The 13,374-nt window shown below is 52.2% G+C and overlaps 1 protein-coding gene across 29 annotated transcripts in view; it reads left to right on the top strand.

Moving 5' to 3' along the window:
* TNS3 (tensin 3) overlaps positions 1-12,979 on the top strand; it is a 314,051-nt gene extending 301,072 nt beyond the window's left edge. For all 29 annotated transcript variants that reach the window (XM_078342392.1, XM_078342401.1, XM_078342395.1 and 26 more), the window contains 4 exons: positions 3,493-3,661; positions 7,828-7,896; positions 7,995-8,021; positions 9,936-12,979. In XM_078342392.1, the coding sequence (XP_078198518.1) occupies positions 3,493-3,661; positions 7,828-7,896; positions 7,995-8,021; positions 9,936-10,080 (410 nt within the window). In that variant the 3' untranslated portion in view covers positions 10,081-12,979. The remainder of the gene's footprint in view (positions 1-3,492; positions 3,662-7,827; positions 7,897-7,994; positions 8,022-9,935) is intronic.
* The last annotated feature ends 395 nt before the right edge of the window (positions 12,980-13,374 follow it).

The following is a 13,374-nucleotide window of genomic DNA, read 5'->3' as shown; positions in this document are numbered from 1 at the left end:
TAGCCAGCAAGACTTCTCATCAGAAAGCTATTTGTGACTCCTTCCAGAGTATATGGGTCTGGGTTACGGCAGCCGTGGTTCTGTGTGAACTGGTTGAGATTGTGCCAGTTTTGTGGAATTTTCCTAGTAAGTTAGGTCAAAATTTCCCCTTTTTTCTCTCTTTCATAACTGCGTGATTAGCATGACAGTAATGCCAGTAAAATCATGGACAGGCTGTCCCCGTCGCGAGGTCTGTTTCGAATTCTCCAGGCTCCCTCGCAGCTCCTGTCTGTATACACACACGTTTTTTATTTTCCCGTTCTAATCATAGCAGACGTGGCTTTTCTTCTGCTTTCTCCGCTGATTGCTGATGACGTCTCTCCATGCTGCCATGTGACTTTCCTGGTTCCCGCTTGCTGGCTGTGTGGTATTCCACTGAGGGGGCTCATTTTACCCCTCTCTCATTTCCAGTGTGTTTCTGGTCTTTCCTGCTATAATGGGAATATAATGAATACGTGGCACAAATGTCTTTCTCTGCAGGTTAGCTATCCCATGTGGTTATAACATATTTCCTTTCTCAGTCTCCTTAGAAGCGGGACCTCCAGGTTACTTCTAGGTGTTTCAGATTCACCTGATAAATATCACCAAGTATATTAGTCTGTTCTCGTGATGTTAATACAAACATATCCAAAAAAGAGGTTTAATGGACTCACAGTTTCACATGGTTGGGGAGACCTCATGATCATGGTGGAAGGCGAAGGAACGGCAAAGACACAACTTACATGGTGCCAGGTGGGAGTGTGTGCAGGGAAACTGACCTTTATAAAACTGTCAGATCTTGTGAGACTTAGTGTCACGAGAACAGCATGGGAAAAACCCACCCCCATGATTCAGTTACTTCCCACCGGGCCCCACCCACCACACATGGGGATTATGGGAGCTACAGTTCAAGATGAGATTTGGGTGGGAACACAGCCAAGCCATATCACCAAGTTATCATCAAAAATAGTGGGCTCAGTTCCTCAGAGCATCTTCAGCTCTAAACACTGTGGCGTTTGCTGTGGAGAGAAAGGATGGTCCAGCAACTCATAACCGGCCCTGCACTCTGACACCCAGGGACATCCTAGCCCATCTGTGGGCCTGTGTGTCAGTGTGTCCTGCAGCCCACCAGTCAGACCACCTGCCAGCACACCTGCCAGAACATCTACTGACACACCTGCCAGCACACCTGCCAGAACATCTACTGACACACCTGCCAGCACACCTGCCAGAACATCTACTGACACACCTGCCGAACCACCTGCCAGCACACCTGCCAGCACACCTGCCGAACCACCTGCCAGCACACCTGCCAGAACATGTACTGACACACCTGCCGAACCACCTGCCAGCACACCTGCCAGCACACCTGCCAGAACATCTACTGACACACCTGCCAGCACACCTGCCAGCACACCTGCCAGAACATCTACTGACACACCTGCCGAACCACCTGCCAGCACACCTGCCAGCACACCTGCCGAACCACCTGCCAGCACACCTGCCAGAACATCTACTGACACACCTGCCGAACCACCTGCCAGCACACCTGCCAGAACATCTACTGACACACCTGCCAGCACACCTGCCAGAACATCTACTGACACACCTGCCAGCACACCTGCCAGAACATCTACTGACACACCTGCCGAACCACCTGCCAGCACACCTGCCAGAACATCTACTGACACACCTGCCGAACCACCTGCCAGCACACCTGCCAGCACACCTGCCAGAACATCTACTGACACACCTGCCGAACCACCTGCCAGCACACCTGCCAGCACACCTGCCAGAACATCTACTGACACACCTGCCGAACCACCTGCCAGCACACCTGCCAGCACACCTGCCAGCACACCTGCCAGAACATCTACTGACACACCTGCCGAACCACCTGCCAGCACACCTGCCAGCACACCTGCCAGAACATCTGACACACCTGCCAGCACACCTGCCAGTACACCTGCCAGAACATCTACTGACACACCTGCCAGAACATCTACTGACACACCTGCCAGCACACCTGCCAGAACATCTACTGACACACCTGCCGAACCACCTGCCAGCACACCTGCCAGAACATCTACTGACACACCTGCCGAACCACCTGCCAGCACACCTGCCAGCACACCTGCCAGCACACCTGCCAGTACACCTGCCAGAACATCTACTGACACACCTGCCAGCACACCTGCCAGAACATCTACTGACACACCTGCCAGCACACCTGCCAGCACACCTGCCAGTACACCTGCCAGAACATCTACTGACACACCTGCCAGCACACCTGCCAGCACATCTGCCAGAACATCTACTGACACACCTGCCAGCACACCTGCCAGAACATCTACTGACACACCTGCCGAACCACCTGCCAGTAGGCATGGGCCTTGCTGGTTCTGGAAAGTCAGACTCCAAGGCAAAGAGAAGATGGTGCTGCTCCATAGGCCTGCCTCCCCCAGGAAAACACGGCCCAGGGAGACAGCACCACCCAGCGTGGACCGTGCATCTGAGTGCTGGGATGTGTTGCTGTAGACTATGGGGAAGCACTCTTTTTCTGTTCGTGAAACTTTAGAGGCCTTTACCATGGAATTAAGATACGTACATGCTCACATAGAGGAACTTGTATACAGCAGACAGGGGGCGAGTGAGTGAGAGCAGTTATTTTCCTCAGGAGGATGCCTACTCGGCCTTTGGGCAGGAGAGGGCCTGTTTCCTTCAGTGAATGAGCTGCAGGCCGAGCCTGGGTATCTCAGAACACCTCAGTTTTATCCACACACCCACGGCCCAAAGTCGCAGGTGTCCTTGTGTTTGAGATGCAGGGTCACAGGCTAGAAGGGAGAGAAGGGTTGTTATGGAGCCCAGTTGTTTTCCTTCCCCTAAGAGGAGGTGGGTGGAAACAAGACCCACAGCCCTCCCTTGGCAGCACGAGGAGCCAGGACACAGGCAAGGCTGGGCCACTTACTGGCTCTTTCCAGTCTGTTCTCTGAGCTCACTGCAAGCCATTCCTTCTCTTGGCAACCAGGATTCCAGGACCTGGAACACAGATGTTTCTTGGGGGCTCCTTACCTATCATGCTAATGTGACTGTTGTCCAGACCCACCCTGAGACTAGAGAAGGTGCCTTGGGCTCCACCTGGGACATGAGGGTTTAATACTGCTGCGGGGCGAATGGAAAACTCCTTCTGGCTGGGGGGAAGGCAAATCCACACCAGGCGTGTCTGCTTTGCTCTAGTAACTCACTTATTCTCTGCCTTGACATGGGAGCAAGTGCATCCTTGGAGCACTCACTGTTCATGCTTTCAGAATTAGGAGCAGCAAAGGCCATTTGCCCTACATGCACCCAGGACAGGCCACATGTGCAAGTCGTTAGTAAACCCGAGGTTTGCACATCAGCCACTGACAGTGTGTTAACAGGACATGCCTCTCCCAACAGTTGCAACTAACCTGTGTCTCCCTTGGTGTCTTCCAGCCTGCAACGTGTGGTACTTGAACTCTGTGGAGATGGAGTCCCTCACCGGCCACCAGGCGATCCAGAAGGCCCTGAGCATCACCCTGGTTCAGGAGCCACCCCCTGTGTCCACAGTTGTCCACTTCAAGGTGTCAGCGCAGGGCATCACCCTGACAGACAATCAGAGGAAGTGAGTGCCTGGAGGGAGGCAGGAGCCGTCAGCAGGGGTGGGGCTGTCACCTTCCTCTTGCTCTTCTGTAGTGTGAGTGGTCATCCAGGTAAATTATTAGCCATCCTTGAGACCGTCAATAACCCAGCGTCTGTCTAGGCTTTTTTCTGTCATTAAACAGGTCCTGGGAACCACATAGAAACTATTAGCATTTGTTCTGAAGGTGATTTTTCTTAGAAATCAGTAAAATTTAAAAAAAAAAGACATTTGGTGTTTTAAAATTATACACATTCACACATAATTTGCAAATGTAAAAAACCTTTTTAACTCAGTTACTTAAAAACACTCTGATATTATGATCAGAATCCATTGACCTTGGAACCTGTTGTCTTCACAGAGGATCATCTCCTTTCAGGTGAGAGTGTGACTTCAATATGCACTGTTTCCTTTGGCCAGTTTCCAGGGACTTTGGTCAGAGCTGTTACTGAACCAGTTGTGCTGGAGCAGATGTTCCTGCTGCGGACCTTTACTGAACGCCCAGCACGAGCATGGGACAGACCAGCCACAGGCCTGTTCCTCCCTCCCTCCCCGCAGAATGCCATCCCTGAGTGGAGCCTGTGGCCTAGGAACAGAGCATTTCAGATGCAATTATTTTGTCTTGTGTGGTTGAGGAGGCATGTTGGCATCAACTGTGGCAGCCGCATGATGATGGGAACCGTCACAGCAGACAGGTCAGCAGGGGACACTTAACACCAGCCTGGTTTTTTTCCCAGGATGCTCCCCTAGCAGGGCCCCCATGCTTAGGAGCAGGACATTTTCTTGATCTGCTCAAACCACCTGGGAGGTTGAAGGCAGGATCTTCCTCTCCATAGCTTCAGGAATAAGTGAGTGGGGCAGGTTTTGCTAGTAACCCTTCACCTGCTGAGAAAAGGAGCACAAAGCAGAACTTGGTCTTTGCTGGTCAGATCCATTCAGTGCCCCGACACAGACCAGTAGATGACCCTGGGCAAGGTCCCAATGCTTGATGCTCTCATATTTCAACCCTGCACCAAAATACCTATTTCAAGGTTTAGTGTTTCAAATGAAAAGGGCACTCAGCAAGTGCCCTGTGTGGCACACGCAGGGTGAGGGGCGTGGCTCAGCCCCACTGTGCTCTCAGGGTCAGGGTCAGGGGCGTGGCTCAGCCCCACTGTGCTCTCAGGGTCAGGGTCAGAGCCTGGCTCAGCCCCACTGTGCTCTCAGGGTCAGGGTCAGGGTCAGGGTCAGGGTCAGGGGTGTGGCTCAGCCCCACTGTGCTCTCAGGGTCAGGGTCAGGGTCAGGGGCATGGCTCAGCCCCACTGTGCTCTCAGGGTCAGGGTCAGGGGCGTGGCTCAGCCCCACTGTGTTCTCAGGGTCAGGGTCAGGGGCGTGGCTCAGCCCCACTGTGCTCTCAGGGTCAGGGTCAGGGGCGTGGCTCAGCCCCACTGTGTTCTCAGGGTCAGGGTCAGGGGTGTGGCTCAGCCCCACTGTGTTCTCAGGGTCAGGGTTAGGGGCGTGGCTCAGCCCCACTGTGTTCTCAGGGTCAGGGTCAGGGGTGTGGCTCAGCCCCACTGTGCTCTCAGGGTCAGGGTCAGGGGTGTGGCTCAGCCCCACTGTGCTCTCAGGGTCAGGGTCAGGGTCAGGGTCAGGGTCAGGGTCAGGGGTGTGGCTCAGCCCCACTGTGTGCTCAGGGTCAGGGTCAGGGTCAGGGGTGTGGCTTAGCCCCACTGTGTGCTCAGGGTCAGGGTCAGGGTCAGGGGCATGGCTCAGCCCCACTGTGCTCTCAGGGTCAGGGTCAGGGTCAGGGCGTGGCTCAGCCCCACTGTGCTCTCAGGGTCAGGATCAGGGTTGGGGCGTGGCTCAGCCCCACTGTGCTCTGCACAGTAGACTCAGGGTCTGGAGGCATAGCTTGACTACATGGGTCAGGGTCAGGGCGTGGCTCAGCCCCACTGTGTTTTCACGGTCAAGGTCACGGGCACAGCTCAGCGGCATGGTGGACTCAGGGTCCAGGGCATGGCTTGGCTGTATGGTGGACTCATGGTCAGGTTCAGGGGGCATAACTTTGCTGTTTGGTGGACTCGGAGTTAGGGTTGTGCCTTGGCTTTGTGGTAGACTTAGGGTCGGGGTATGGCTCATCTGCATGGCAGACTCAGGGTCAGAGTCAGGGGCGTGGCTCATCTGTATGGCGGGGTCAGGGCCAGGGTCAGAGGGATGGCTCATCTGCATGGTGGAATCAGGGTTGGGAACATGCCTCAGGTGCATGGTTCACCCAGGGTCCAGGTTAAGCATGGCCCAGCTGCACAGTGGACTCAGGGTCAGAATCAGGGGTATGGCCCAGCTGCACAGTGGACTCAGGGTATGTTGGGCATAGCTCAGCCACACAGTGGACTCGGGATCAGGGACATGGCTCAGCTACACAGCTCACCTAGGCTTTCCATTGGGTGTGGCTCAGCTGCACAGACTCAGAGTCAGTGTTAGGGGCATAGCTGAGCATGGTGGACTTAGGGTCTGGGATGTGAATCAGCTTCCTGGTGGACTCAGGGTCAGGCTCAGGGCATGGCCAGGCTGCCTGGTGGACTCAGGCTCACAGTCAGGAGTATGGCTAGGCTGCCTAGTGGACTGAGGGTCAGGGTCAGGGGTATGGCTAGGCTGCACGGTAGACTCAGGGTCTGGAGGCATAGCTTGACTACATGGTAGACTCAGGGTCAGGGTTGGGCTCCTTAAGCACCCTCACAATGTTGACTGTTCCCTCTTCCCTGCTGCCCTTGGAGGATCTGTTATTTCTTCATAGGATCTGTTCTATGTGCCCTTGTCAGGGGTGTCTTTTTTTCTGTGTCTCTTTAGTTTCCCTGCATTCTTTACACTCCCTGGAGATGGGTCATGTCCACATGTACAGATCTTTCATATTGTAAGAGATAGAGTTCAGACTGGATTATTCTGGACAAAAGGGGCGTCTTCTCACCAACAATCAGCCTTAAAAGGTACCTGTTTGAGAGGGCCTGCTGGTGGCTGCAGGGTCACCTTGCACTGAAGCACCCCCAGGCTCTGCCTCTGCCCTTGCCTGTCTCCTGGCCTCTCCCTTCATCTCCAGATGAGCTTTACCCTGTGCCAGTGCAGAGTCATTCCCAGAAGGAGAGGGTTGACCCCAAAGCCAGCTAGACTGGCCCAGCCTGGACACAGCAGAGTGTTGAGATGGTGTCCTTTGGGGTCCATGTGGACTGGGTGGATAGCACTCTTGGAAGGCCTAGGCAGGTGAGCCGGAGGAGGATGCCCCAGGTGGTCATGTCAGTGACCGAGGGCTGGCAGGTGAGCCTGGATGGAGTGGCCACGTGGAGCCCTTCCCTAAGGAACGTACCATGCACAGCACTTTACCATTCACTCAGCGCTCTCAGATCTATGATTGCATCTGACTTGGGCATCTGTCCTGTGGAAAGAGTAGGCTGGTATTTTGATCCTCTTTTCACAGATGAGGAAACCGAGGCTCGGAGGCTGGAGGCTGTTAGTGGTTTCCTCACACCCTTGCAGCCAGCAGTGTCTGGCAGGGATGGAGTTGCTTTCTTGTGTCCATCTCACACCCACCAGCTTTTCCAGTTTGTTAGGGCTTCCTTTTTTGGGGGGCAGGGATGGAGTCTCACTCTGCTGCCCAGGCTGGAGTGCAATGGCGCTTTCTCGCCTCACTGCAACCTTCGCCTCCTGGGTTCAAGCAATTCTCTTGTCTCTATCCCCCAAGTAGCTAGAATTACAGCCACATACCACCATGCCCAGCTAATTTTTGTATTTTTGGTAGACAGGGTTTCACGAAGTTGGCCAGGCTGGTCTCGAACCCCTGACCTCAGGTGATCCACCTGCGTCGGCCTCCCAAAATGCTGGGATTACAGGCATGAGCAACCACATTCGGCCTGTTAGGGCTTCTTGACCTCATTCCCACCTTCCACACAGCTGGCAGTTTCAGCCCCTGTGGTGCTTCCATCTACTGGTGACAACCGTTCTACCCAACTTCATGACATCTGTTGAATGAACATACTTCTTCTCTCCAAATGATGAGTAAAAGTATAAAACGTTTTCTGCTGCAAGAATCTTCATGTATGGAAGAGCCCGCCCAGTGCATCACCGATCACCCGAAAGCCCCAGTAACAGGAGCCATCCTCTCTCCCCTGTGTCCCAACAGGCTCTTCTTCCGGAGGCATTACCCCGTCAACAGTGTGATTTTCTGTGCCTTGGACCCACAAGACAGGAAGTAAGAAATTTGCATTTTTATTAAGCAAGGAATATGCTTAATTCTGTCCCTTAATGTAAAAAATTAACTTGACTCTTTTTTTTTCTTTAATTTGCAAGGTGGATCAAAGATGGCCCTTCCTCAAAGTAAGTCGCTGGGATTTCTTTACATTCTCTCTTTCTACAGTTACAGTCCAAAGTTGGATTCTGTTCCAGATTTCCATAAGGGTGCCTTATAGGAAAATGATGACACCATCCCAATTGCTTTAAAAAAGAAGAAAGTAAAAGTGTTTTCGTTATGGAAGAGGATCTGGAGGCTGTTAACTTTTCTCCCGGCTGTTGGCGGGATGTGCAGTATTTACATGTGTCGTAGAGCACTGTGGTATAGATACAGGGAGATGGATGGCACAGCCTTTTTGGTTACTTGGGAGAGGGTGGGCTTAGCAGTGCTGAGGTCTGCACAGCTAGAAGGAAGTGCTCCCTGTGTGCAGGTGTGCGTTTGAGGCGGGAGTTCCACATTTACCAAATGCAAGGAATGAGGGCCTTCATCACGCCCTTGCTCCACAGCCAGCTAGGCAGCTGTTAGAGGTCCCTCTTTTTGTTTTTTTGAGACAGAGTTTTGCTCTTGTTGCCCAGGCTGGAGTGCAGTGGCACGATCTCAGCTCACTGCAACTTCTGCCTCCTGGATTTAAGCAATTCTCCTGCCTCAGCCTCCCAAGTAGCTGGGATTGCAGACATCCATCACCACTCCCAGCTATTATTTGTATTTAGTAGAGATGGAGTTTTACCATGTTGGTCAGGCTGGTCTCAAACTCCTGACTCAGGTGATGTACCCGCCTCGCCCTCCCAAAGTGCTGGGATTCAAGGCGTGAGCCACCGTGCCTGGCTTAGAGGTCCCCTTTTATGAGCACACTTTCTCCCTGAGTACCATGGCCTTGCTTCATTCACCTGTGCTCATTCCTGGCCCAGTGTTGCTGGGGACCTCATCCTAACCTCCCACTCGGGGCCACAATGGGCTACATCCTCCCAGCCTGGTTTCCTCAGCATAACCCAAATTTAATGACCACAGTGCCTGATCACAGGCATCGTTCCCTGGAATCCCGGTTTCAAAGGGCTCATCTGTCCAAGGAGTTGCTCACTGTGTGTGTTAGCAGAAGGAAAATAAGAAGAGACCCTGGTACGGATGAGCTGGGCTTCCCCGATGGGGACTGTGTTCTGGGCACACTCCCTCTCTGGCTGGTCTCAGAAACAGGGACTTCCATCTGCTTGGAATTTGTGACTGTATTGGGATTACTCGAGTGTCATTTCCACACCCTTCTGTGGCGTGGAAACTGCTAAGTTTAAATAAAAAAAATCCTTCATTTTTCTAAGAAAGAAAAGAGTCCTTTCCCTGGGATTTGGATAGGGATAATGGTTGTTATTGTGTGAAGTACAGGACTCATAAAAGCCTGTTAAGATAATGGCTCTAATTCTTCTAAGAAAAATAATCCAATGGGCTGTTCTTTATGAAAAGCCCACTGAATTCTATGTAGTTTGTAGTGCAGGCTTCCAAGGCCTGAAAGGAACGCCTGGTGTATTTCCCCTATTGTCCCAGAGGCGGACTTTCCAAGTCCAGGCAGGGCTGGCATTCTGGCATCATCTCAGGAGCCGCTGAGTCCCTTGCTGCTCACCTTGTAGACTGGTCCCGTATGTCAGGGCTGGGGCTCGGGAATCTGCAGGGACAGGTGTCTGGGGATTCTGGCCCTGGCATGGGGAAGCATCTATAGAGGAAGTTGAGCCTCAGCTTTGATTCAGGTCCTAACCTGGGGCTGTGGGCAGGCCACTCACCTCTCAGCCTCAGGGTCCTCACTGCAGAGCTAGAGTCAGACATCTCATCTGCAGGTCTGTGAAGGCTGGAGGTGAAGTACATGAACAGATAGCCAGCAGGGTGCTGGGCACATGGTAGATTTTTGATAGGTGGCAGTTAAGATTCCTTCCAGCGGTGCTGTTAGTAGCCGGAGGAAGTAGAAGCTTGGGACCTTGTGGGCCACTGACCACTCTGACCGGACTTTCCTTTGGCAGAGTCTTTGGATTTGTGGCCCGGAAGCAGGGCAGTGCCACGGACAATGTGTGCCACCTGTTTGCAGAGCATGACCCTGAGCAACCTGCCAGTGCCATCGTCAACTTCGTATCAAAGGTCATGATCGGCTCCCCAAAGAAGGTCTGAAAGCCCCCCTCACACCCCAGACCCACTGATGCCTCTCAAAGACCTGGAGACAGCCGTGGGGTGAGGGTGGGGTCCCCACTTTGTACCAAACTGATGAACCTGACATTCCAGGCCAATGAGGGGAAAGAGGATCTTCCAGCTCTACGAAACCAAGAACAAACATCACCGTGAATTGGCCTTTCCTGAAAGTGACTTATCTGACACATCTCTGTAGCCACATGCTTTTTGGTTAGAAGAAGCTGGGCACAGGTGCGCCATACCCCAGGGTCCCTGTGGGAAAGGTACATTCAAGGAGACAGCACAGAACACGAGGTGGTCCCCATGTCCCTGGCACACCAGCATTCTGGGGGATGAGGAGTCCTAAGCCCTTCAAGCAGAGGTGCTGAGAGACTGCCCTCCTTCCCCATCGGCATGGGCACTCCTGCCCAGCTGCACCTGAGGCCAGGGGTCTTCCTCATCTTAGTCTTTCCAAGGTGGAGATGCTAATGAAACTGAGAAGAGGGGGTGTATGTTTGAGGAAGGTTTGTGCAAGTCAGGCCCTTCTGGAATACTGTGGGGCCTGTAACGAGGGGCCTTTGCAATGATGGGCTGTGAGGATGGCGGTGGTGGGAGGAATTGGCCACTCTGCCACGGTGAGTGCTCCTTGCCTCCTGCTCACCCGTGGTGAGCTGGGTGAGCTGGGCTGGGGAGAGCCTGTGAGGACCCTGAGAGGAGAAGTAAGAAGGAAACAAAAATGCCATTTCTATATAATTTATATTTTACTTATGCCAAATTATTTATGATAATTAGCCATTGCAATGCTGTACCAGTGTCAAATGCTGCAGCCTGCCAAGCTGTGATTTTATGAGGCTTGTCCCCATATGGGACACACTGCAGGCCCTGGCCACCGAAGTAGTGTGCAGTGGACTGCGGGCACTTCTGTTAAGTCCCCCACGTGTGGTGCCGCCCAAAGGTGGCTTTGCCTCGAGCAGCCCACCCCAACGTTTTGCTCATTGGAATGTCTTTCTTTGATTGTGGATGACTTCCTTTCTGATGGGGAGAGTCCAGAAGGGATGGAAAATGCCTGGATTTAAACTCGGCATCCCCCACACGGGCTTTTTGACCATTTTCAGGCCGGACGCTGCATGACCTGAAGTTCCCGTCTTTCTATCAGCCCTCCTCATGTTGCTCCTTGCCACCCTGGGCTTCCTGTTTCGGACCCTGTGTGCTTGTGGCATGTGTGAGCAGAAGGGAGGATGAGGAGAAGGAGAAGAAACCCTGGCACTGACAAGCTGTTTTTGAGTGCCACTGTTAGCATCATCTAAGCCACTGAATCAGCTGTATTTCGGGCTCATTTCAACATGCCTGTGCCATGGTTTTCTTGCTTGAATCTGTCCGTGATCAAAGGTTTGGGAGAATTCGGGACCCTGGAACATCCCCAGAGTAAGAGAGAAGACTGGGCCACGTCGGAACAAGGCCTTGGCCTGACCCTCTCGCAGCCCAGGTGCTCTGCAGGCACACTGACTGTCCCAATTGCTATCCAGCCTGAAATTCCCTCTCCTCTGCCTTCAAAAGTCAAGTCCCCACTCTTAGGCCACACTAGTGTCACAGGCTCCTGTCAGGGAGCTGGGGTTTGGGAATGTGCTTTGTGAACTCTGCTTTAAAGTGAGGGCCGAGGAAAACTTAGCAACAGGCAGAGTTGGAAGCAGCCAGATCACAGAGGGTGTTGTGTGCGTGTGTGCACGCGTGTGTGCATGTGCGTGCATGTGTGTGCGTGTGTGAAAGCAGGTGGACATTCCACCTTTTAGCTCCTATCGATGCACCAAACCAAGTGCCTCATTTCTGTGCCAAATGTTTGCCTTGGTCTTTGTGGACCTCCTTCCCTAACATGCGGTGACGTGACTGTCAGGAGGTGCTGGCATTTTCGGCAGGTCCTCATGTGTTGGCCCTGATGTCTTTGGCAGATGCTTCTGGCATCTTGGTTTTTCATCTACTGCAGGAATGTGGCCATGGGGAGCAGAGGTTTTTGCTTTCCTCAAGAGGTGCCTCATCCTGAGATGGTGTCTACCACATTTAACCAAAAGATTGCAGGCCAGTTCTTTTATCCTTCTGACGAAGGAGAGAGCTCGTTTAGAAGTCAGAGCAAACTAGGGTTGCAGTACTGAGAAGCACAGCCTGCCAGGGAATCACAGAGACATTGGGGTGCCTGCGGTGGCCCTCATGAAGCCATGCCTCCATGACATTCAGGAAGCCATGCAAATGTGCTTTTTGAACTCATTGGCCAGGTCTGATTTTTATACAAGGTGGTCAAGGGCACCAGGGAATTTGCTCGAAGCAGATAGCTCCTTCAGAGGAACCAAAGGAAGCAAGCTTCCACAATTTCTGAAGAGCTGGTACAGGAGGTTTCTTTCTTCCTTTCGTGTTACATGTGCATTAAACAGAACAAGATGCGTGTCATCAGAGATTGTACTGTGGACTCAGAAACCGTGGGAGAGTCCCCACCATGGACTCCGGCCCTAGGGCCACAGGAAAAGGAACATTTCCAGGCATTTTGCCTCCAGGGCTCCCACACTGGGGCAGGCGCATACCGCCCTGGGGAGTAAATGCCCAGAGTTCACGAACTGTGCCCAGTGCATGTTATGGCCAGGATCCTACTAACTACTCAGATAAAGAACATATTGTATTCCTCCAGTGTTAAGCTATAGCCATGTTAAAAGTCACCGTGCATTTATCCTCAGCATCAAATACCTTGTAATGTCTTCTCTGCCTTACTTGTTAGTGCATATTTTTACTTTTCTGATACTGTAAAGAATATATCCAGTATGTAAATGAATGTTCTATAAATCCTTTGTATAGTCATTTTCTCTGCTCTTTAAATATCATCTCTATTCAGAGTATAATAAAATTATCAACTTGGTAAGCCTCTGTGGGACAGGTATTTGAGTACCCTGAAGTATGGTTGTGTGTTTGCACATGTGTGTATGCGTGTGCATGTGTGCACTTTTGTGAACGTCTCTGCACATGTGTGCGTGCGCTTGTACAGATGTATGTCTGTCCACATGTGTCTGTGTGCATCTGCATGTGTGCTAACGCATGAATGTATGTTTGTGTGTTTACAGATCAGTGGATTTAGTTATAAATTCACAAATGTTTTGCCTTCAGGGATATATTAAGATTTCTGCCCAGAGACCTTTGAAATGTTATATTCAAAGAACTTTGAAGATTAACCACAATGCACAGTGTTGGTAATGGGTCCTGACATGTTTTTAATGTTGCTATGAATACCCCGGCTGCAGGACACACCCCTGAAGTGGG

This window comes from Callithrix jacchus, chromosome 11, assembly GCF_049354715.1.
Source record: "Callithrix jacchus isolate 240 chromosome 11, calJac240_pri, whole genome shotgun sequence".
Taxonomy (NCBI): domain Eukaryota; kingdom Metazoa; phylum Chordata; class Mammalia; order Primates; family Cebidae; genus Callithrix; species Callithrix jacchus.
Note: the sequence above shows the minus strand (reverse complement) of the source record. Positions and strands in the feature narration are given on the sequence as shown.